Source organism: Euprymna scolopes, chromosome 41, assembly GCF_053919585.1.
Source record: "Euprymna scolopes isolate OS-2025 chromosome 41, ASM5391958v1, whole genome shotgun sequence".
NCBI classification, from domain to species: Eukaryota; Metazoa; Mollusca; class Cephalopoda; order Sepiida; family Sepiolidae; genus Euprymna; species Euprymna scolopes.
The window spans coordinates 45,677,208-45,703,956 of record NC_136522.1 but is presented as its reverse complement, the minus strand read 5'-3'; the positions used below and the strand labels follow the sequence as shown (position 1 = coordinate 45,703,956).

Below are 26,749 nucleotides of genomic sequence, written 5' to 3'. Positions count from 1 at the left end.
CATTTTTTTTTTTTTTTTTTTTTTAAATTGCAAAAAAATCCTTTCCTTTTTTTCTTCAGACTCTTTTTGTAAAGAAGAAATTACATCAGCTATTATGAAGCTTGGTTTAGCGCGAGTATATGGTTCTTCTGATGAAGAAACACCTGAACTCCCAAGACAGCAAAAGGTAAGTAATATATATATATATATATTGTGAAAGCTTTTTAACCTTGAAAATTATATTGAAAAATTTTTTTAATAAAAATTTCATTTTAGTTCTTATTTGGAAAATTTATCATTATGCCATTTGATCTGCAATCACAGAACCAACCTGCTTTCTCGAACAAACAATAGTCATAAGTTTTCAAGGATCATCAGTTGTTTACCATGAAATGCTGTTTCAGGGAATATATATACACATTAGTGTCTATAGGTATAAAAAATAATTAATATTTATTTGAAAAAAAATAAAGCCCCTTTTAAGAAATTGAAATTGTACTCTGTTTGGGGAATTAAGAAAAAGCAGTTAACTTTAGAACAAGTGCAACATTTTCACTTCCGGTTGTCAAATGCTTTCGTAACTATATACTTTGTTCGCTGCCTACATTGTATTCATAAACACTTTATTTCCTGGAGGAAAGATACTAGCCTATAGCGTCAAGGATGTTTTTATGACAGTTTAAATTTCCTGACTTGCAGTAAAGTGTCCAATTTATTCCAAACTCCCTGTACAAACTGCATTCTCACAGAAGAGATGTTATTAGTGTTACTCTATTCTTTTTATGTTCATGAAATGTTCTAGGCTGAGCTTCAATCTTAACAGCAAAAACTTTTTTTCATCCACCACTGCAAAGAATTTTCCCTTTTACTTGTGCCTAACATCAAATTGAATTTTCATGAACAGAATTTTCTTCCCAAGAGTTTTCATCTATGGAGCACATTGCTGCAGGGTTGCTTCCCTCCTTGCTAACACATGTTCAAATCCAATGTCAATAGATACTTGCTATAACTCGTCCTCATAAGCCATCAAATTTTAATTCATTATTGCCAAACTTATGTTCATGATTTAACTCATTTGACCATCGTATTAGCTTTTATCCATGAGTGGCTTCCAGCCTTGATAAGTGATGACTCATTAATAAATACAACACATTTTTCACTCTCTTTGTAGGTTTCCACTGAAACGTCAGAGCAATCAAACGGTAAATATATTTTCTGGAATGTTCATTCTTTTCCCAGTATTCCACTGAAAAGAATCCAATTGGATTTTAACCCAACATAGCCAATTCCATATTCCAAGTTATTTACATATTTTTCATGTTTTTTATTACCTATTAGTGTTGCCCGGGAATATTTATAATTTAATTTTTTGTATTGTCTGTAAAAATTAAAGTTTATTGTTAATTTAAAATCTTTCTGCTATCTTATGAAATAGTGAAAGTGCAGTCATATATTTGTCTGTCTCTCTCTCTCTGATTTTTTTTTTTTTTTTTTTACTCTTTCTTACTTTCTTTGAATTTATTTTAGTTCTCCTCCCACTCTCTCAATCTTTGATCTTTTTATAATAAACCAATTGTACCTACCCGATGTTGCCCGGGATATAGTGAAATCATCTTAGTTTTTAAATTTTGTTTGTACTTTTAAACTTATACAAGAAATAGAATTTTAATTGACAAGTTTTTTGTTTGTTTTAGGGGTGGTATAATTATATTTTTAAATTGTAGCCAATAACATGGTACAATGAGAAAATATGAAAATTAGTTGGACAGAATCAGTTTGATATGTCAACTTAAATGCTACTTAGGTCCAACTTTCAAAAGTTATTTCTCTTGAGTTTTGTTTCTGGGGGGTATATATTATTTTCGCATGTATTTTTAATTAAATTGCAGTGAAGTGTGTTATTATAGTGTAAATAACTGGTAAAACAATAAAACATGAAAATTAGCTCAACAGAATATCTGTTTGATATGTCAGCTTAAATGCTACTTAAGTCCAACATTTAAAATCTTGCAAAATAACTGCATATGATTACACTAAATGTGAAATTCATCAGCATTTGTTTCCATTAGTCTTTTTCTATATACTTTAACACAAACTGCATGCGAAAATATTTAGTTCTGAGATTGAGTTATATTTTTTAAAAATCGATTTTAATTGGTCTCATTAGCCATAATTTATAATTAAATGAAAATATCCATCTCCCTTTGTTAGTGGTCTATGTATTTCTCTCTCACCAGTTACTTTGCATTTTACGCTTGTTCAACCATTTTTGCATGACTCAATGAGCATTTTGAGAAAGAGTGACGTATAAACATTATGCACCACAAACACATATGTAAATTAGATGTCATTAAAGAGGCACTCCAGATTGGGACAAAAATAAAAATTGCCACAGTCTAGAATGATTTCTTAATCATTGACAGGACTAAAGATAAAGTATAGTATCAAAACAGGTACTACACTTTAACATTAATTTTATTTGAAGTGTAAGAAAAAATGATTGCAAAGTTAGCAAATATTCAGACACCAGTTTTTATTTAATTATTCAAGCAGACAACTTTTCTTTAATTTCAAATGCTTGCAATTGATTAATTTTTTGCTTTTCATTTCTTAAAAACTTAGATTCATCGGACCCTGATTCCAGCAAAACCGTGGCACTGCCTAACAAGGCAGAGAAAAAACTAAAGAAATCAAAATCCTCAGGTACGTTTTACAATTACATAATTTTTAAATTCCTTTCTTTTAAACAAAACAAGGTCTTGTGTAGATTGGTGATCTTTTCAATTATGACCAATTCAAACAATGTAATTAAAAAAAAAAAAAGGCAAAAATTTAATTTATTTAAAAAGAAAAATAAATATTTTTATCTTTGAGGAGGGAAGAAAACAATATTTTATTTCTAGTCTTTAAGCTAAACAACAATTTTTGAAAATAATTTTTTCATTTAGTGAAAAATATAATCTTTTTGAAAAAGAAAAAATATTTTTATAAAACATGTTTTTTTTTTATTTTGGGTGGGCTAGAAAGCAAAATTGATTTTATTTTTTAAAATAAATTTCAACTTTTAAGGGTGGGGGCAAAATAAATAAAAATAATTGATAAACTTGAAGTTTAGGTGAGAGATGAGATTTTTTTAAAAATATGCAGTAGCTCAAAAATAGTATTTCTGCTGAATTTATTGGTTATAGTATTATGAAATAAAACATTATGAAATAATAAAACATTATGAAATAATTATAGTATTATGAAATAATTATAGTATTATGAAGTAATAATACATTATAAAATGGAAAAATCGGTTTGTAAAGTTTTTAGTAGCTTTTTATAAAAATGATTTACATTAAAATATGTTTATAAAAATATTTATTTCAAAATATAATTGCTTTCACAACACAAAGAAAAACAAAAAACAAAACCATGAGAACATTCTAAAGTCTTAAATAAAGTACAGTGTATATATATATATATATATATATATATATATATATATTTCTTACATAATAATTGTACTTTATTTCCCAAATAAACCCAGATTCTATTTTTTTGGAGGGCGATTACATGTAAGTAGTGTAAGTAACATTCTCCAAATAACATTCTCCAGAGCTTTATTATTTATTAACAAATAAAATAATTTGAGGACAGTGGAGGGGGGGTCCTCTTAAATATTGACACACATAAAAATCACTCCCTTCTGATAGCAGGCATAAAACAAAAACTTTCTGAAATAATCAATAATTGACACATATGCAAATGAAAAGTCAATAAGGCCACCTCCAATCACAAGTAAACAAATAACAAGTAAGCCATTTAACGTTTTCAAATTTATTTCAATATTTTTTCGTTATAGAAGCAACCAGAAAACTTATCCATTGGTTGGATTTTTGGGGGAAGGGGTCAATTTCTTTTAAATAAAAAAAAAAAAAAAAATTGTGCATTAAATAGAAATGTAACACAATTTTTAAAAATATTACACATCCAATGTTGAATATTTTTATTTGATGGCGCAGGGAAATTCTTTTAGGAGATTGTTAATTAATGCCAGTGTTGTTGCATATCTAATCGTATTAATCCACCAAACTGCATATTATTACACAAGTCTCTCAACAAACATGGATTTGAAACTCCTAATGACAAATAATTTCTAGCCTTTGGCTTAGCAATAAATGCAAACCTTAAAAAACACCAAACAGATTTTTGGATTGATGAAAGTTATTGGTTATATTTTTAATTTTCGATTTTTCACCTGTAAAACATAACATTGAATCTTCAAACTAAGTAAAGAAGCATCTGTCATGTTTTCTTCTCACAAGACTCCAAGACAATCTTGAGAAAAATTATGTATAATGAAAAATCTTTTTAAGATTATTACATGTTGCAAGAAACATTTCAAGTTAAAACTTGTTTAATATTACGCATGAAATCTGAAGAATAATATGTGACTGAGTTAGCATAATTGAGGTTTTTATATTTTATTTGTTAGAAACCGACACGGATTCATCGGACTTGAGTGATTCTGATGAGATCTCAACAGTGCCAAACAAGACAGTGGAAAAACTAATTGAAATCAAATCCTCAGGTATGTTTACAATTCCACCATTTTTAAATTGTTTACTTTTATGAAAAAATAAGATTTAAATTATGACAAATTCCAAAAATAATGTAATTTTTTTTTTTAGGGTGTGGAGGAAAGAAACTAAATATATTTCTTTATATTGGGGAAAATGGTAAAGGAGAAAAGGAAAGCATTTTTTATTTTTGTTTAAATTATATATAATTTTATTCAAACAATATGGCGAAAACGATCTCTTTAAAAAAATGTGATAGTTTTTTAATGTTATAAAGAAATCAAAGAAAATAGTTGTGACACGATGGCTCATGTTTACATCTAGTATTTGATTTACCTCCTTGTCACATTAAACACAATGTCAGATGTGGGCGTGAAAAGCCAGCATACTGAAATTAATGCCTAAAACAAAAAATGCCTGAGCTCCAGTGGTATTCCTAGCAGGGGGTGCATTAGATAAACTAACCCCGTTCTCTGTTAGAAAAGTTACTAACCTGCATGTGCATTGACACATGGAACAACAACAACAACAACCCTCATGAGTGGAAGTTCTGTTCCCAATTAGGGAGAGAGTATTTCATTTTTATTTTAAAAGCTATGTTGCTTTATTTTTTGAAAATCTTTCCAATGAATTTTATAATTCTTTCCAGAAATTGCCAGAGATTCAAATGCTTCCAAACAGAAAAAGAAACCAAACAAGAAATCTGCAGGTATGTTGTCATAGATGACATTTAAAGAATCAAGTGTAAATCTCTCCAAAAATCTGGCATATATAACTTGGTAATGATATGCTTTTCAAGTTCAGTATAGATGTATGTTGTTTAGATGTGCTTAATAAGTGAGGTTTAACTCCAGGTTCATCTGTTACTTTTTGGTTGAGATCAATTATGAAAGACTGATTGCTGCCAAAATGACTTTCCTTATTTGTCTGTAATTTCTTTTTTTTCTTTGTCTTGCTATTTCTTCTCTAATCCTTTGTGTTGTTTTGGCTCACCTTTTCCCTTTTGTGACAGTTTTGAAAAACTAAATTTTGTCTTCAAATGATTTATGAAGGGAGTAAAGGACTAATTATACAGATTTAAAATTGTTTCAGAATTTTTGAGATCTGAATTAATAATGAATATTCAGATTACTGTTCTCATCTTGAATCGTATGTTCACATTGGATGGTAACTCCCAACCTTCAGAGTTCGACAAGATGAAGAAGGTTGAAAGTTACATTGGCCAAAACATTGTGAGAATAACAGCCAAAATGACATTAATTTGATTAATCCAAAATGTTCAAATTTTAAATGTAACGTTACATATCAGAAGCACCATATCGAATTTTTTTTCTTTTTGTACTGTCTCCCCTTAAGAGAGACACTCCCCCTTCACAGATAAGACTACTCCCCCCCTCTCCCCAGGTTGGAAAATAATCTCGATTTTGTTTTTATCATACGTTACTTGCATCCCACTTCATGTTTTAAAAATTTGTTTTTATTTTTCACAGTTAAAAATAAATCTCAGGCAAAGATTAACTCCAACGACCTCAAACTTGCGAAAGAGTTGAGCTACATAAGTTTTCCACTCGATGCGGATTATGATTTCCATCTCGTATGCACTCGGTGCCTCGTTAAAGAGAAAGAAGGTGTCAATGCTTTCTGTCTCAAAAAGACGTGCCCAACCTGTGCACGGGATAAGCTTGCGATTAAAAAGAAATCTAAAAACAGCTGGTTATCGGTTCGCAATCGCCCACTATTTTGCAGCATCTATGAAATGTGCCCAGACTTTAAACGCTGTGTCCCCTGTAAACAAAAACCATGTACTTTTGCTCACGGGGAAGGAGAACATCGGCTATGGACATACGAACTCGAAAAAAAATTCAAATTGGATACGTTCATAAAAGTACTGCGGAAAAATAATGTTGGTAAGTAAATGTGCTTTTCTACTTCCATAGGGTCCATGAATTCTACTTGTTTTAAAACGTGGCATAAATCTATTATATAAAGGACGAATGTCTGTCTAAAAGCCAAAAAATAATTACAAGTAAAACTAGAATTTATTGAATTATCGAATTTTATCATGTTTTAATGTGAAAGTGTTGTGCAGCTAATTCAGTATGACAAACAAGAGAGATAACTCTCGACTTCAATTTACTTAATGGTCTGCCATTGTTAATGCATTTCACAATTGTGGCTAATGTTTCCTTTAAAATACATCTACCATATCTTTTAATGGATCATTTTTGTAATTTTTGAAATGTAATAAAGTTATAACCAAAGATTTATACTGTATTTGTCAAAATAGCTTAATTGACTGTCAACAATCATAAACCCAGACCATATTGGTACATAATGTTTCTTTACCATAAACTTACCATATGCACAGTCATTAAAGAAAAAGTATCTTTGTTAAAAATGTCAATTTAAAAAATTTTTAACTCTGAACCTCAAAAACATGTTGAGTAATTCACATCTATAATTTATATTTTATGTCTTTTCCTCCATAAATCGAATAAGAACTATTTTCTTATTAGATATTAAAAGGGTGTATTTTTTTTTCTCCTTATATCCTGGAAATCTTAACATAAATTTCCCAAGTAGGCATAAAAATCCAATTCATGGATCCCAAAATAAATCACTAAATAAAATAGCAATCGGTATAACCATAGATGGTATAACAAATACAAGTTTTGCAATTTTTTGTTTGGGCTAGTGCTTTCATCTCAGATGTTGTTCTTGCAATATTTCAGCCAATGTAACTTCCAACCATCAGGTTTAATAGCATCATTATATATAAATAAACTTTATTTTGACACAATTAAAAAAAAATAATAAATAAGAACAAATTGATAAAAGCAACAAATATGCATAACATTCAATTACACAATATTTTTGCTTCTACCAAAATTGCACACTAAAACAATGAAAAAAAAAAACCCCTGAAGACTATCATCCGGAAACTTGCTTGCCGAGTTGAGACAACGATTAAGAAAATAGCGAAAAGAGGAAATTTTGTCATTTAGAATCGGACGAGTATTTATAATACTTTTTTTTCCATTACTATGGTTCAATATAAACTATGAAAGTCTCACCTGAAATGTAGGATATTTTGTTGGACTTTAAATGTTTTTCTTTTATGGTTTTTTAATGATAGATTATCCTCAGCTGACTTAGAGAGGTACATATCTTATATGCAGGAGTTACTTCTCTTACTGTCCTAGATGTGTGTGTGTATTTCTGTATATCCATTAATTAGTAAACTACACATCTAATAAACATAATGTTTAAGACCCCTAAAATTCATGGTAGAAATGTCTGCTAATGTGTTCAGTCATAACCAGTTCCAAGTTATCTAGAGGTGGAAGGTTCGATTCTCAATGCACGTGATACTAAGAATACAATTACAAATTAAGATTTCTACTTGGTCATGGCTGATGGAATGAGAATAAGTTACCCCTGTGGATTAACTAAAAAGTTGCCTTCAAAATTGCATACAGATTTACAAGTTGAATAAACGATTCCAGAGTTTGACAAGACATACCTTAAGTCGGGTTACATTGTCTAAAACAAGAATAACATTTAAGATGAAAACTGTTGCTTGAATACAAATAATATAAATGAAAATATCTAATTTATTTTTTCTTGGTTTTAATTTCAGTGACAAGTCAGGAGTTACTGGAGGTGAAGTCGAAAACAACATACATTCCTGGTCTGACAAATTCAACCACTTTGAAATGTCTTCCAGACAGATGTGTTGAAAACTCAGCTTCGAGCAGCACCCATCTGACCGATAGAGCAATTGATGTAATTGGACGCAAACCTATCGTGCAAGCATCTCTTGACTCTGCAGCTATAACTAAGTTGGATGGTTTACCACCCCTTCCCGACTTGGTTATGGAAGCCATGAAAAGTGAATCCTCCAAACTTGAACTCTGCAACAGTAATTCTGCTACTTTACAAGAATGTGCATCATTGGATCTATCCCTAAAACCCGTCTCTGTTGAATATTGGCCGATAACAAATGAAAACCCACTTCAGAAGACCCATGATTTTCGGATGTTTTGTGCCGAATGTTTTCCTCACACTTTCATGACAACCTCACCCCATGAAAACTGCTTAAAAAACATTTTAGCTTTTGCCGAAAAGGGGACTTCTCATTGGTTGGAAGTCAGAGAACGAAAAAAGTTAGCTACTTTTAATAGGTACTACACTCTCTGTAGATCTCTAACAGAAAAGCGCAGCCTGTGCACATCTGGCCAGAAACATTGTTCGTTTGCTCACAATACCATTGAGCTTCTTTTATGGAATGCTGACAAGGAAGAAAAATTTGATTTAACAAAATTTTTTTATTCTGAGTTTAGTGAGAAACATCGTTTACTTAATTTCACCGCAAAATATGGGACATCCTTTTCATTCATCTGTGGTGCTTGCTTTGAATTTTCACGGCTGATCGTACACCAAGATAAAAGTGGAGTCGTCTGTGAAGGTTTAGAGGCCCACTGCTGGAGTTCCCACAAGACTCTTTTTTATGCTGCAGAGAAAACAATAATTAATAAAGTCCATAGGCTGTGTCTTTATAGAAAATGCTTCGATAAAAATTGTAAGCGAACGTGTTCTCTGGCACACAGCACTGTCGAAAGAGAAGTGTGGATTCTGTTGACTGTGGCAAACATCACAGAAGAAAAGTTCGTTGAGGAAATGAAATTTTACTCACGTTGCTTTGTGGGGAAAAAAGGGAGATGTCCGTATGAACTTTTGCCGTTATGCGAAAGATGTTTCGTAAAGTATCCAAACATACCGGACAAAGAATGCAATTACTGGAGGAAGAGTTACTCCAAGATATATATAACGATCCCAGGGTTAAAACGGGTTCGTAGTTTACCATCTACGAACCCCCAAAAATTTCAAATTGATCACGAATGCAAATCTGAAAACAATTGTATTTCTGCACATTCTCAAGAGGAGTACGATGTGTGGAAATGGATGCTCATTAATAAGAGTAAGTATTTGTTTTGAGGCAATTTTAGTTTGTCAGTGCAAATGTGACCCAAGGCTGATAATTGAATGATTGTATTGCAAAAAAAAATTTGTAATAAAAATGAAAAATGTTAAATTCTAATATTATACGAATCCCATGAATCATATTGTTTGTTCAATTTTTAGGTGAGGGCTAAATATTTTGTACTGGCAAACTAAAAAGGAGCCTTTGCTTTTTGTCTTTTTTGTGCCCAATTCTACTATCAGACCATGTAATTAAAATGTCCACATTATAAATGCGTGACTTTTACACAGTACAGCTTGTTCAATTTTTAGGTGAGGGCTAAGAATTTGTAAACTAAAGGAACGCTTTAGTTTTTGTCTCTTATCCCATACATATAGCACTTTTTGATTAGAAGGACGAATTATATTTGTTCAACAAAAAAAAAACTTACACTAAAAATCTGAGGAAGTCTACAAATATGTTGTATTAATATAATTAATCCGGGTGAACACCAGTTTTACAGAGATTTTGCTTCTTGTCCAAAATTCCTTCTATATTTAAAACAAAAAAAGTCTGTGATGTACATACTCCTCCTGACTGAACGAAAACATATTCCAAAAATCACATAAATTGATCAAGTATATTTATTTTTAAATAAGAAAATCAAATTTTATGAGTATTTGAGACGTGACTTTCTTGCTTGCCACTTTGAAAAAATGTCAAGAAACAAAAGGAGATAACTCAACAATAATTCATACTAATTTATGTTGTAATGCTTACGAATTTACATTAATTACCTAGAGAGGTTTTTCTTTATAAAAATAAAACTACCTGATTGATTTGTATTTTGGAATATATTTTCATTTTATCACAGGTACATACATATAGATTTTTCTTATCTTTTTAATATCAATAATATTCTAAACAAAAACTGCAATCTTTGTGCAAGGTGTTTGATCAAATGCATGGTCAAGCAACATCCAGAAATGCAACAGAGCATGCAGCAAAAAATTGCTTCAAAAATCTCGCATATCTATAGAATTGAAAGATGGTCTCATTCCAACATTTAAAGCAACTTTATCTTTGTTAAAATTTATGAAAAAGAGAAATGAGAAAAAACTGTTGATAAAAAATAATTCCATGATTATGGACGAAGACAAAAATGGTTAGGAAGTCCTGTTTGAAGAGAAAAGACTTCATGTATGTGTACTGTACACAGGTGTTGATGTCAGTGGTAGCCTTGATAAGATTGTTTCTTTATTAAAAGTCGAACCCAGGGCTAAAGATTAAAATTTGTAAACCGCAAACTGTCCCTGCTTCAGTAGTCATCTGTAGTTACTGCTGTTAGTGAAAGGGAGTGTTGTCAATTCAATTATTGTGTTAACACATCATCTTAACTAGAACGCATTTAAGTTTCTTAAAAAAAGAAAGTCATTTTAACAAAATACTTTGTAGAATTTCACATTTCTAGCTTTATTTTCTGTTCCTCATGTATTAATGTAACAGAATTAAGTCAACTCCAGGAAATGCTGGTCAAGAAAAACTATCTAAATGATGCAACAATATAGAATTCCTGCTTTGAAAAATAAGTCTGACTGGTTAAGCTGAGTAGAAGTATTGAAAGGTAATGTGAAAGCCTTACACTAAGGATATACCAGTTCCTACAATGAATACTTGTTCATTAAGGTGACTTGAATACAGTAACCAATATTACGAAGCTACTTCAAACAAATACACCCCTTTTGTTGTAGGACACTAAATGAATAAATTGTTATAGGACACTAAATGAATAGATAAAAGTTGAGCCGATTTCTTGCACAAACATTAAAGTCAAAATGACTATTTACAATTAATTCAACTTTGCACTATGGACTTTAGACTTCTTTTGGATATGCGAATCACAAGTTAACTAATTTACATGTTGGTTTTGAAAAATTTAATATTAATAATTACTCGTTATTTCTTAATTCGGTGATCGTTTTATTCCGTGGACCAATTTGTTATAATGTTCCTTCTTTAGAGGGTCCAGCTTGATTTTCATAAATTACAATCTAATTACTTTTTCTTTCAGTACGATCACATTAATATTTATGAATTAATGATGTTTTGTTTCATGTTTACAAAGTTATAAAATGTTTATTTTAAATTAATATTCACATACAATTTACAGCTCATCAGTACAGATATACGAAACCGAGACCCGAGTAACTGGAGTCTATTGGTTTTATTATTGTGAAAGCTTGCTAGTATATAAGATGTATAACTTGATCATGTTATGCTTTATTTCAGTCAAAAACCTGGAGAAAATACATTCATGTCAAGCATCCAATGAACAAGAGTTGCCCCCCCTCCTTCCTGCTGAAAAAATGTCGGAGTCCTCCTATACATGCGCCTATTGTGGTGTTTGGTACGCTAGCAAAATACAATATAACGAACACTGCACTACAAACCATCACCACTATAGGCGTGTGACGAACGATCAAGAACAACAGTGGAATTGTCGGCAACCACCTTTGTTAGAAATCTGTAAAAAACACCTTTTATATTGGGAAAAAGAAATCCAAATTGAATTATGTGAAGCGTAAGTTGTAAATTTGTTGGATGTTCACTCGTTTTTTGTTTATATTAGTTTTTTATATTTTATAAATTAGCTTCTTAGAGGTTGAGTTATTCTTGGTTTAATATCTTGGCAAAACAATACAAGTCAACCATGGACAATTAGTCACTCACAGACGAACACAGCCCGAGACACAAAACTTTCTTTGAATTCTAATTAAAAAAAAAAAAAGCTCGCTTTATTCTTCTAGATCTTTCAATATGTCTGAACTCTCATAACTTTAAAGTGTGGAAGTCATTGTGAAAGGTTGAATTGCTGAGTTCCACTTCCAAGCAAAGTGACTGCCTCCATCAGTTCTTGTATAGTCATAAGGGCAGACAACTCACCGGTACTCCCTATATAAGGAGCAGATAACTCGTTCACTTCTGGCTGTTCCACATATTTGGGCATATGATTAGTTAATGATTATTGCTACAAATTTAACATTTGTTTATTTGTTTCCGTTTTATTTTTATTTTTTTTACAGACATAAGACAAAAGAATGTCTATATTCAGACACCCCAGACATTAGCAATATGTGCCCAAATGCTCATGGGCATGAAGAATTCAAGGAATGGAGAAAACGGTATAAACTGCATTTGTTAAAGCTAAATATGGGCAAAATGCCACATATGGCTTATCTTGTCAAACTGCAGAAAACCTATCAGGAGTCTCTGATACCTTTCAATGTGGTAAGAAACTTTTAAAATAACTTTTTCGTTGTACATTTTACAAGGTTGAAACTGGAAAGAACTAAAGGAAGGCGGGGGAAGAGGGAGTAGGAACTATCCTCAATGACTAATGCTGGCAAGCATACCTCTATCTATAATAAAGATTATCACATCAGAAAGAATGAACGTTTTCTTTTGCGATGTTTAAAGAAAACTTATTTTATGATAATTGTAATGAATTTTCTGGATGCTACAAGAAATAGTGTTAGGAAGGTGTTGTGGTCCCGTAAGGGTCGAGAAGACACAACTCTATTGTGGTGAAAACGAAATATATTGAGCAGAAAAGCAAATACCACAAATAGTGTGGTTGTATGTCAGTTCGATTGGCAGGTATACATGACTTGTATGCTAATGCCAAGGGACATGTTCTCCCCGCCGGTATAGTAAAAGGAAGAATTCATTTTATCAGTAGGGTGGACACCTAGCAAGAGTAGGTCTACCAGGATGAGAGTTCTTTCTTTCTTTTTTTATGTTAGTTACTGGTGGAGACCTGTAAGACTGCTAGAACAGTCTTTGTTGACAGTGTTCGAATCTCCTGACCAGCAGTAATTAGCACTTCTTACACTGATGATTGCATAAGCATGAAGCACTTGTGTCTGTAGATATAAAAATTAATATTTATTTAAAAGTATTATAGTCATATATAAGGCTTTGCACAGATTCAATCCTAATGTGGATATTAAAAAATATTAAATGCTACAACTGGGAGTTTTTTTTTTTTTCCTTGTTATACACAATTTTTTGAGTTCTATTATATTTGTTATGGATTTTATTGCCTGCATTAGATGGGGGAAAACACAAAAATTTCATCTGTTATTTAAATATTTTTTTTATTAGATGAGAAATAATATTCCAGATGTCCAAGTTGAAGTGATTGGTGACATGACTATATTATCAGTAGAATCAAAATTCTCCTACATATGGAAAATCATGGTGACCAGTGAGGTAAGGAGCTTTGTTTGATTGCAACACAAATAATTTTGAATTTTTGGCACTTTCAATCTGTCATAAGTTTGAAGAAGATTTTCGTTTTTATTTGCCACGCTCCAGTTGTAAATAAGTTTCCTGTGTTTGGGCACATTTTTCAAGTGCATCTATTCTCATTTCTTGGCTTTCCTTCTACATTGCAATGGAAATAATTTATGGTCATGGATTTTTCAGACAAAGATTGATTATTGTTAGGATTCTTTGGACTACTGTTCTCATCTTGAGTTCTATATTAATGTTTCAGTCGATGTAACCTTCAGCCTTCTTCAGGTTCTTGGATTTTGTTAAACTGAATATTTTTGTTGAACTCAAAGATCTGCATGGAATTTCGAATGGAACCCCTTTTTTGGGGGGTTTGTAGATCCAATCCTCAGTGTGGGTGACACCCATAATGCAATTGTGAATTGGAATTTCTACCACATCATGACGGATGGAATGAGAGCATGTTAAATAAAGGGTTTGTAGTTCAAAATTCCTTGCAGATTCTAGAGTTGAACAAGATGCACCTGAAAAAGGTTGGAGGTTACATCAACCGAAACCTGGTGAAAATAATGTTGAAGATTGGAATTATAGTTTGAAGAATTCAAATATGTGGAATTAATTTGTGTTAAAATGTGAAAGAAACAAATATTTATTTGAAATGCATTTTATAAGTGCGTTTAAAATAAATATTTTTGTTTCTTTCAAATTTTAGTCTGGTGTAGGGATCTCTCTGCACAGATCTAAAACAGTTTTTGTAATACTTGTCAACCTCGTCCTTGCATGAAAACTATTTTGGAAGTTAATTTCTTAAAGCAGGTCAAATTGGACATTAGACCAAATATGATGACTAAAATAAAGAAACATAAAAAAAATACTAATAAAATATAGTATTGAACATTTGTAAAATATTTTTATCCATTTTTAATGAAAAATGTAAAAAGTAAATAATGCATAGTTGTCGCATCTTTGAAAACATTTTGATTCGTGGAAAATATTTGATAAACAAAAGGTTATGAAATATTTTATTAAATTAAAATCATCTTATTTTTTTTTTTTTTTTTTTTTCTAAGACTTTTGGCATAATACATCTTCAAAGAAGACTTATTTAGTTTTCCTTTGTTCTCTTCATTTTCTGGTGATATGAACCCTGAAATGTCAGCCCCTCCATAAGAGATCTGTCCAATCTTGTTGACATTTGTAAGCCTGAAGTTGATGTTGAAGTCCCTACACCTACTTGGTGCAATTTTAAAAAATCGTATTTTAATGTTTAAGAACAATTTTTGGTTTTTAAATTAAACTTTCATAATAAGAACGGTCAATAACATTAGATGTATACTTTCTCATTCCAACTTGTTTTGATATATTAAAATTCTATCACTAACATTCTTAACCTTCTTCTCACCAACAGACAAAGGAATTGCAAAAAGTTTCCCTTCTCCATGACAAGGATCGATTGCATTTCATGCTGACGACTGATTTCAACAAAAGTAAATACCAGATTTTGGATGGCCATCTCTGCAAACAGAAAGGAGCGATCAATCATTGGGAAGTAACAATCAGTTTCAATGCCAACATGCACGGGTCATTTAGACAACGAGTCCTTTTTGATTTTGGAGACAAGCCATTACTTTTTCAAGATCTTAAGGTTGAATTGGGAAAGCATCATGAAATACAGCAACTATTGACAACATATGAGAAGACACAATTTTTAGTGTGGACACCAGAAAACCGTGAAGTTATCCTTCTGGAAGAAGAATCAGATTTAATGAAAAAATACAAACCACCAACAAGTATCGAAAATATTCTGACCCATGAGGTGACTTCAACCAAGTTAAATAGGCACAATTATGTGCAGAAGATGCACAAATTACTTTACTTGGAAGAGTTTGCACGTCAGCAAAAGATGGCGAGGTAATTTTATTTTATGATAATTGGAGGTGTGTAGCAAGCTAGAAACAAATCTGACTGGAACAATTTTGATTTATGTACCCGTCATGGGTTGAAAATGTAGTAATCCAAATATTACTTGACTACTTTTAAAAAAATTTCTTTTATTTTTTTAAACTCAACTTTTAATCAGATCTTTAAAAAATCTGACTTTCATGAGTGGCCCAAATGGATTCAACATGTTTTAAAAATCAAGGCAGACAATGCAATTCAACTGCCTAGGTTTTTTGCTTGTTTTAATCAGCCTTGTAATATGAAACATTGCTAAAAATCATAAAATTGAATTTGCTTAGTTTAAAAATTAATCAATTCATGTGGTTTTTGGACTATGACACTTTTGTTCTGTGATGAGTACATATACCATAAAGATTTTTCTGCATTTTTGTTATTTTTATTTATTTTTTTTTTTTTTTTAAGTTGAATTCTGGATAAGAAGTACTTTTTTAAATGACTTTATTGTTTTACTCTTTCTCTCTCTCTCCTCAATATGTTATATATCTCTTTGTACTTGCTTTCCTCATTTCTTTTCTGATATTTTCCTCTTTAGGTACAGTTTGAGTGGATCCATGTTTGTGACGGACGTCATTCATGAAGGACCATTTTACATCCAGAGACCTGGTGAATGTTTCGCTAAGATTTGTTTACCAGAAGAACTATCCGAAGACACAGACCTCGGCCGGCTGATACTGAACAACTGCACATCTGTCTATATTGCTTTGCCCACAGCTGACAGCAAAGTCTATGAAATGGAAATATTTAAAGAGGATTCAGTACAATTCAAAGGTCAAAATCGAAATTTTATTTACCTTACCTTAACAAGGTCTTGCATGTTAGATCTTGGACTGAGTTGTAATTCCTACTGCCCTATAGAAACACAGTTTCAACTCAACCGGCGACCATTCTGTCAGATGCATTTTGCACTTGACAACATAGACATAGACCACATTAATATGCTCTTTCCTAATCCTATAATGTACCCCTTAAAGTATGAAAGGAAAGCAATCAAATACGGGTGAGTTCATTCAACTGCTTTTTTCCTCTTTTGACTTATTTAATGTTAAGACTTTTAAAAAAAATTTTTTTTTACTTTTTCTAGCGTGTTGTGTTTTGCAAATTAACTCTTGACCCTATTATCTCACTCACTGGGTGCACTGGATCTATTTCAAGTTTAAATGTAATGTGAACAGACATCCTGCTTCTCAACTTCTTACAATCCTTGGTTTATGATAATCCCAAATAGTAGCCCCTTATGACTAAAGTAAGAATACACTTTGTTTGGGGTGAAAAAGAGTAAAATGAAAAGTTGTTGTTTAGCAAAAATTACATTTTACCCATTTCAAAATGAATTATTCTTAAATCGAATAAATTGTCATAAATAGAATTCTGTCAGTCTCAACTTAAACAGTTTTAAAACTTTTTGCATCCTAATCCATCTAAATGTTACAATTTTAAATAAGTGAATTATCTTAAAATGAATTGTTACATGATAATTGACCATGATCATGCAATTGTTCTGTTAGTCCGAGGATAGCTCATCAATTCAATTCGAGCTTTGAAGTATCACCCGCATGTGGGACACATGTGAGATTATTCAGTAGCAGAGGTACTGACTGCTCTGCTTCATTTTGTGTTCTTCAATGCAGATTCAACAACTGTAGCTCCTTTGTGGCTTGCGATACTCCAGGAGTATGTTTCTTGGGTTAGGTATTCCCATGAGTTAGAATGCAGACTGAACTGGGGTTTCCCCCCCCCCCCCCCTTTTGAACAGCTCACCATAAAGGTGTCTTTGGTGTCTTGAATCTGCTATGTGGCATATATGCCAAATTGTTACATGTAGACAAATTAAAAGGTGTAATTTAAAAAAAAAATATATATGATAAGTATTTGTACAGTAAGACAAACAACAAGGAGTTAAGCATCTCTGGAATTCCCACTAGGTCTTGTTAATAAATCTTTAATGGGTTTAATTTCCAGAATTAGCTCTGAATCAATAAGTTCAAAGGTTAACATTGCAAATGTAAGCCAAGCAAACTTATATAAGTTCTACCTAAATATATTGAGAAAATTAACGTGTTGATACCATTCTATTTTTGGTCTTTCATGCATTTTTTGTTTGATAATTTTTTCTTTAGCTTGATATTTAAAAAATAAGAAATATTAAAAGAAACTGTTTTATTCTCTACACAGCTCTAACTTTTTAAATAAAGAACAAATGCATGCCGTGAATTACAGTGTTAACCCACAGAAGAATGACCCTGTTCCATTCATACTAAATGGTGCTTACGGCACTGGAAAAACGGAAACGCTTGCACAAACCACAATGTTGTTGCTTGACGAGCAACCAGATGCCAAGATTCTAATATGTACCCAGTGTAACAGGTAAGTTGAAAAAAATCCGTTTGAAATGATTGGAAACTTTGTACATTTTTATTGTTAATGAATTGAACTATTCATCTATTACATCGCTCACATTCTCCTACTATCAATCATTTTACTTTATGGTTACAGCATGTTATGTACAATAAAAAAACGTAATAGCTTCAGGATTTTTTTTTTCCCCTTAGAAAATAAATTCTTTGTCAAATAATATTTTTACAATAAAGATAATTTTAAATGGCCTAAAAAAAAAAACCCCCCAAAATGTAAGGGAGATAGTTCATATTTTAAGTTAAGAACAACTTGTCTCCATTACATTTAGAGATTTTTTTTCCCGCGTTTTTGTTATTTTTAATTTTAAAATAAAATGACATTGATTAATCCCAGATATGTATATATATATATTGTTTTTCTTTTTTTTTCTTCTAGTTCTGCAGATCTTTTTATTCTTAAACACTTGGATGATTACGTGCAGCAGCGAAGCGAACCAAATATATTATTGCGTATATATTATGCTGGAAGACGGATCTCGTCAATCCCAATAGAAGTGCAGAAATATATATTAAGGTCACCCAGACAAGACGAGTTTATCAAAATTATTAAACATCACCGTGTCGTCATCTGCACACTTGAGAACTGCTATGAGTTGATAAACCTTAATATCAAACACTTTACCCACATTTTTATTGATGAAGCCGCCCAAGAATTTGAAGCTAAGATTTTGCTTCCTCTATGTTTGTCCTCAAGCAGCACCCGTATTATCCTTTCGGGTGATCGTTACCAAATGGGCATTAAGGCAAGTAATCTGAACAACTCTCTGCATTTTGTAGACCTCATATTGTCATTATTTATAACTACTGTGCTCCTTAAAAAGGGGTTTTCATTATTTTACAATTACATTTTCTTTTTTTATATTTCAGTATTGTTTTTATCTGCGGATATATACCATTATTGTGGGTTCTACAGTTTTTGTCAAAATCCTCTTATATATAAGTTGATTTCTGCCAAATTGCTAGGGCTTACCTGATTATTTTATCGCTACTGTTTAATTGGATTTTATTTCTTCCCTGCTCTTGCTTTATCTTGCCATTTTCTTTTTTCTCTTTTTGTCGATCTGCATTTCTATACACCATATTGTTTTATTTCTAACTACTGTGAGTCTTTAAAATAGACTTTTATTATTTGCAACTCTTGTATTTCTTCTTTTTGATCTGATATAACATTTTAGTATTTTTATACGGACAATACTTGTTGCTAAAATATCAGTAATCTGATGTTCTTGCATAATGTAAACAGTATTGCTGATTCCTTTTAACCTTTCTTTAAACCATGAACAAAAAAGTATTTTGAGGCATTAATTCCAATCTGGCCTTTCTCTAAGTTACCATAATGGATTCAAGTGGTCCTGATATTGTGCCTAGACAACTGAATGCAGAGTCTCTCTTAGATCTGTGGTAGTGTGCTGGGAAGCATCCATTTGGTATTGTGTTCCACAGATGGGTAGTTTTTGAAAATTTGATTCATGGACGTTTAGTTTGGGGCAGAGAAGCAAAATTCCTTACAGCGGTTGTATCTAGACAAATTTTTGTTAATGTTTTACTGGGAAGAACCATAGATTGGAACTTGGAGCATCTACCATGAAAATAGTGATAGAGATTAGCAACCTCTGTCTTGTGAGAAAGAGTCTGTTGGCAAGAGAAACAGACATCTTCCACTAGACTTTGATTTTGTAAACCTGTGTTATTTTTTTCACTGGTAAGTAGAGGTCATTTCAAAACAAAGGACAAGAAGGACAACTCGGCTTGTTGTATAATAAAAACAAGATAATTATTCAGTGTTAGTTACAATTGTTGACCATTTCTGACTCCAGATACTCTGGGCGACCAACCCTAAGTCTGAGGGGGCCTGTCTCTTCAGTGTGGGCTCAGTGGTTTGGAGCAGAGTGAGATCCAAGTGTTTTCTCTCAGGTCTGGGTCTTCTGACAGTCAGGCAGGTGTCCTCGAGGCTATTGTTGCCTTATATTCAGAACCAGGTTGTCTTAGCCCCGCCCATGATCAACAGAACTTTATTCCACTATTCTCCATAAACCATCTCAAAAAGGATTGTTCTTAAGCTTCAAGGAACTTTTTCGCTTTCTTCTCTCTCAATCTATACCTCTCATCCTCACTAAAATGGGAGGGCCCCAGTGCGTTCACCCTAACTCCCGTTAAGGCTTTACCTTTTTTCTATCACTTATGAGATAGTTTTCCAAAGACCATCTGTATAAGGTAGGATAAGTGTTGACCTTCTTTACAAAGTGATTTCACGGTCAATCCAATAATTAAAATCCACTTGACAATTTATCTACTTGACTGAAAAACATTTTATGATTCCAACTTAGGTCTTTCAGCTATCCAGCTTGTGGAGGGGGGGGGTCATTTTGATTATCTGTTAAAGAAGACATTCTTTTGGGCATCATGATCACTGTTACATCCAACAATGTGAAATCCCCGCCCCAACTTGTGTCAAAAGGACCACCCAGATGCTATTTCCTAACTCGGCAAGCAGGGCCACTCAGCGTTGCCCAGTATAATTGGAAATTGTTTATTTTTATTTATTACAATTAGTCAGAATCATTTTTATAATTGGAATGCTTTTGGTTTAAACTTATTTTTACTCTGCAAACAGATGTAGATCGTGCTTTAGTTAATGAATCTGCATAAAGTCTCTTTGTTGGTTGCATTTATTAATTGGGAAAATTGCAAGTTTTTGTAGTAAAACAGTATTTAATAACTAGGGCTGTGACACCAGAATATTCTTTTCATTGTTTTGACTTTTGAGCATTTAATATCTTATGTTTTTATATAGACTGATGTGGTTCTCAGTTGATTGTCTGTGTCGGATATATAATCAAGAGTCAAAACAATGAAAAGAATATGCTGTTGTCACAGCCCCATTAATGACAGATTTGAAATAGAAAATAGACCAGTGTGTTTTTTTGTTTTTTTAATAGTCTATTGGTGCAGTGGATAAAGTACAGGGTAAAATTTGGTCGCAAGTTACACTCTTCTGGAGATTGAAAGTTCAATTCTCAGTTATGGGCGATACTCAAAATATAATTGTGAATTACTTTGAATCCAATCATGGCTGATAGTATTGCTACCTCCATGGATTAAATAAAAGGTTACATTTGAAATTCTGTGCAGATTCACGAGTTTGACAGAAAGATTCCAAAGTTCAAGAAGATTTCTTTATAATTTTTTTTCTCTTTTATTTATTTATTTTTTTTTACTTTAATTTATTTTTTATCCAGATCCATTCTCCTGAAGCCCGGCGACTTGGTCTTGGAATATCCATCATGCAAAGACTTTTTGACCACTATGAGAAACATTATCCTTCGAATGCGATAACTAATTCACCTCTGCACACACTTTTGATGCAAAACTATCGCAGTGTGAGCGAGATCACTCGCTTCATTTCCACCTGTTTTTATGGCATTACGATCGAGTCAAACAACGTACCGGCCATTTCCAATCTAAAACCTTTACAGTTTTATGCCGTGTCTGGTATTGAGGACTATCACTCAAACATCCCGTCCTATTTCAATATAAAAGAAATTCAACAAGTTGTCAATTGTGTGATTTCTGTAGCGTCAACTTGGCCGGATATGCTTGGACCTTTTGAACCGAAATCTGTTTGCGTTGTGTGTTCATACAAAGAACAAGTAAGTTGAATCTTTTTTTTCAACGAGTGAAGGCCACTCGAGGGTTAATGATCAGGTCAGTAGCTGTAGAAATAAGATAGAATTTGATTAAGAGGACATCTCAACAAGAACTTGTTTATATTGGAATTGAAAATGATCCTGTTGTTAGCTGGAAAGCAGCCCTGCAGTATAGAATTCCACAGGCGAGCAGTTCTAGGAAAAAAACTTGTTCATGTAATTTGCAGGAGATAGATAGTAAGAAATTGACATTTGTTTTAGCTAGATGTGTTTGTGAATATTTTGCAGGGTGGGGGGGGGGGTCCATAGATTAAAGCTCAATTGAGCACTCGCTATAAAAATGATAGAGCAGAGATAGACTAGCAATGTCTCTTTTGTAAGAAAAAGGTTGTGAGAAGAAAACGACATCGCTTACTAGATTAGGAAGACCTTATTTTTTTTTTTTTTCATCTTGCCTCATGTTTGAAGTTAGACATGTCGGAAATGACTTCTAACTTTTCCTGTCTATTGAAATCTTAAATTTGAAATGTGTTCAAAATCATGTAATGGAATTTGTTCAAAATTGGGGATTTTAAAGGTTTCGTTTAATATTTTGATTTTCATGTCTTGTAAGAGGACAAAAAAAGTCGTGCAAAACTGGAATTCGATTTTATGACATATCTTTAAATGCTTAAAAATTAAAATTTGGAAATCTTGATTTTAATGATTTAAATATAATACTATTATATAATGATTTAAATATAATACTATTATATAAAAGGAGTTTGTTCCCTATGGACTCCAAAATGGCTGAACCGATATTTATGAAATTTCACATAAATGTCCTTTGTGTCTGATATTTATCAAAGACACTTCAATACAAAATATAAGAACACTACCAATCAAAATAATCTGATGAAAGAAGGAACAGGCAATTTTGAGCAAATTTAACACCTTACACAGCCTAACATCACAAGTGCATTTGAGAAGTTTTATCACCACACAATCCAAAAGGCCAGATATAAAAAATCAATAGTAGGCTCTTTGATATAATAGGGATGCATTCAAAATGAATGTTTCTGTTTAGAGCACAATTGAAACATGATACTTGACTTTTGCATTTTAAGCTTTAATGCAAGGCATTTTATACAAAAATAATTTTATAGAATCAACAGTAGGTTCTCTACAGTGCAATGTAGACTGTATAGTGGACTGTCACTGGAGAGGCATGTGAAGTTTTCTCCTGGTGCAGGCCACGATTTGATTTGATTGAAAAATGGTCAAGTTGAAATCGGTGAAAATAAAACTATGGAAGTGTGAAACCTTCAATCCTAGGCCGAACGTCAGGTCTCCCTGCTAGTAAAAAATAAGTCTAGATTGGCTCAGTTATGAATGTCTCCATGAAATTTTTAAGTATTTGCACTTGCAACATTTTTGTGAAAAAACAAAAACCCGCAGAAGATATTTGCTTTACTGCTGAAATTTAAATGAATTTTTCTCACGTTTACTAAGTATCAGGCTTAATCTAATGTTTTAATTGTATTTTTTAAAAATCCGATTTCAATTTCCTGCATGTTTATTCTTTTTGACCAAGAGCAAAAAATCTACACCTGCAGACAAACACCGAAATTGAAGATTATCACGCAAAATCTATTTTTTCAAACTTTTTTCAGATAACTCAGATCCGCATTTGTTTGCGTAACCACTCGGAAAACCTAGCCAATGTGGCTGTTGAACATGTTGAAAATCTTCCAGGTAAGTAATCCCATATGTAGATGAATTTTTTTCTTCATTTTAAATTTCAGAAAAAGCATTTCTGATTTTACTATTTTTACATAAAACTAAATTATGCATTTGTTGGGATTTGTTTATAATATAAATTATTTTAATGTTTTAAAAATGTTTTGAGGCTAATCAAAATAATTACAAATCATTGTGGAATTATTGTCTTAGAGATCTTTGAGATCTGGGTTTTGGTACTATCATAGAACCACAAGTTATGTGTTTGGACGAATTCTTTGATTTATAGTCCTAGGCTCATTTTGTGATTTGGATCTTCAAGACTTTTAGTTCACTGTGTCTATAATATGAAGCACAGTTGCCTGCATATGATGTCCAACTAGAGAGGAATGGGCTGAACAGAGGAGAAAGAGAGGGGTAAAATAGTCAAATGGAAAGAGACGTATAAAGAGGCAACTAGAGTGATAAAGTTTTAATAGAAATATTTTACACTTTTGCCTTGGGCAACACCCTGTAGTCTTGCTAGTTGTATTTAATATCTTGTACAAATATCATGTTTAGGTCTGAAATAACTAAAAAAAAAAAAAAGGTGTAAAAAAAACAACCAAACAAACCATTTTACATCTGTTGTTGCTACTGGCAATTTAAACTAGAAATTATACTGAAAAATCTTAAATCCATGAATAAATAAAACTTTTTTGCAGAAAAGGCATTTTTCCCATATTTTAACAAATTAAAATCAATTGACCAATTAATTTAAGGTTTTTATTATGCTGCAATTCATGACACTTGGATTGTTGATGTTTCGATTTCAGATTCTTCTTCTGGCTTCATGGATCACCGTTTCAAAAATGAATTAACTGGTTGATTTTAATTTGTTATTCTATTGAAAATGCCTTTTATTTTTTGCAAAAAAAAATATTTTTAAAAATATATTTTCAAGGGATGCATTTTTTTTATACTCTGATGAAAATGGAAAACTCTTTCATTGTCATAATATCTGGTTTGAATTTGATGAGTGAATGAATATTGTAATTTAATTTTACTTTCATTTTTTTTTTTTTTCTGTTTGTGCTGTGAATTATTAATGCATTCTCTGGATCTGAAATATAGCTAAAATGGTATTCTTAAAAGGCTTCATTAATAATTTCATATACATAAACAAAAAATAGAGTGCTCTGCCAGCAGTGCAATACCAAATTGAAAGGTTTATTTGGAATGTTAAAACTTACACAATTGAAAAATAATCTTAAATCCAGTCTAATTCTTTGAGTACATTAAATATACATTTTAAAAACAATTTTTATCATTTAGTTAAATTCAATAAAAGTGAAAAAAAATTTAGTTATTTTTAACTCCTTGACATAAAATTTAAGTTAATGGTGATTATATTAAAGAATTAAACTTGATAGTTAACTAATTTGTATTTTCTTTCTTTTTCAGGAAAAGAATTCAATGTGATTATCATTAGCACTGTGCGTACCCGGAGATTTTTTGATATAAGCTCGGAGAATCTTGCCAACTACTGCGATGAAACAAATGAGTTTGGATTTTTCTTCAACAAGAAGTTACTTAACACAGCTATGACACGGGCTAAATATGCCATTATTGTTGTAGGCGACCCTGTTGCTCTCATTGGCTATGGAAAATGTTCTACAATTTGGCGGCTGTTCATGCATCACTGCAACAAACTGCGCAGTATTCATCCACCACATCTCACCTCTGACGCTATACGACAGGAACTAAATGATTTCATTCTAATTCGAGAGATATGTAATGAGAAGAAGGATGAAGTTGAACAGATGGCGAGCACTATTTTAGCAGCATAAAAAAACATAAAGTGAGAGAGAAAGAAATAACCATTTATGATTTCTGATGTCTGGTCACAGAGATAAACAGAAAACATAAATTTGTATTATTTGGGTATCCTGCCCACAAGAACCTGTCGTGTAATGGATAAAGTACTTGGTAAAATTCAGTTGTAAAGAGAGGTTGAAGGTTCAATCCTTACTGCAAATAATGATAAAAAAAACAACTGCAAATTACTTGTAAGATAAATGAAAAAATAATCAGTGTATGGCAACCAAATACCCAAATACATGGGACAGTAATGCTCATAACGTATTACTTTTATTGTTTTATTTCATCATATTTTTCTTTGAGGGTCGTTGAATGACTTAGAGGAACCGATCCATATAAGTTGCCATTGTGAAGAACACATTTTAAACTTCTTTTCGACTGTCTATAAAAAGGCACCATTTTCTATTGAATGTTATGAAAGTTCCAGGCTGAAGTAGTCTTGAGTCAAGATTCTTTGGAAAGGTTCAAATCTCTAGTCAAGTTCTTCTTGAGATAAAATTAGTAATGAAGGAGGAAACCAGACTCAAATTTATTGTCTCTTGAATTTCAGGTTTAAAACACTATCACAGAAACTTCTGATCCCGTATCCACTAAAGCTCTTTAAGTTTTATCCTAATTTAAAGGGAATTTGATGTGTCCATATTGCTGATTATGTGTATCGGTAACCTCTTGTTCCATTCGTGGCCCAGTGGATAGAGGCGCTGAATCTATGGGTGAGCATTGTCTGAAGATAGCAGTTTCAATTCTACCCAAAGCAGGCCAGAGCAATAGCTGGCCAAAACGTGGTGAAACAACTATGAAAATGAGGATAACAGTCCGCAAATAAATATTTAAACATTACTCATCTCAAAAAATTCCAATAAAATGTATAAATAAAATCAAAGTTTGTTTTTCTTTTTCTTCATTTAGGAAGATTAGAGGCAGGGCTTTTCTGTTTATAATAAAAAGGATCTAATGTTTATTTAAGATGAGTGGGGAGGGCTTTTACATTTTTCAATGTAATACTTTTCATTATGACCAACAAGAAATTTAGTTTAAAAGTAAATATTTACAATTATTAAGAGAAAACCTTTATAATTTTTATGCAGAGTTTCTTTATTTTTTAATAAATTCTTCCAAAGTACAGGATGGAACGATCGATGAAAGTGTTGTCCTTAAGAAAACAACACTACAGCTTTATTTTAAAACTTTTATTGTGAAAATCAATTCAAGTAACTTGATTATGTAGTAGAGCTATTCTTATCCTTAACCGGGAGAGATTTTCCACAATTTATGGAGACCCATTAGCTGTTCTTAAATTTATTACTGTCTCTTATAGTTCAAGTCCCTGTATAAGTGCATTTA

General features: G+C 31.9%; 1 protein-coding gene across 1 annotated transcript; it reads left to right on the top strand.

The window, feature by feature from the left end:
* The first annotated feature begins 40 nt into the window (after positions 1-40).
* LOC145266498 (3'-5' exoribonuclease HELZ2-like) lies at positions 41-26,280 on the top strand. The gene is made up of 17 exons (XM_080122226.1): positions 41-166; positions 1,151-1,181; positions 2,602-2,682; positions 4,460-4,555; positions 5,194-5,253; positions 6,035-6,451; positions 8,185-9,525; positions 11,797-12,088; positions 12,591-12,795; positions 13,672-13,779; positions 15,212-15,714; positions 16,298-16,762; positions 17,938-18,129; positions 18,556-18,922; positions 21,419-21,829; positions 23,479-23,560; positions 24,989-26,280. The coding sequence occupies exons 1-17, from the start codon at positions 95-97 to the stop codon at positions 25,372-25,374; spliced, it is 5,109 nt and encodes a 1,702-aa protein (XP_079978352.1). The 5' UTR covers positions 41-94; the 3' UTR covers positions 25,375-26,280.
* Positions 26,281-26,749: the final 469 nt, after the last annotated feature.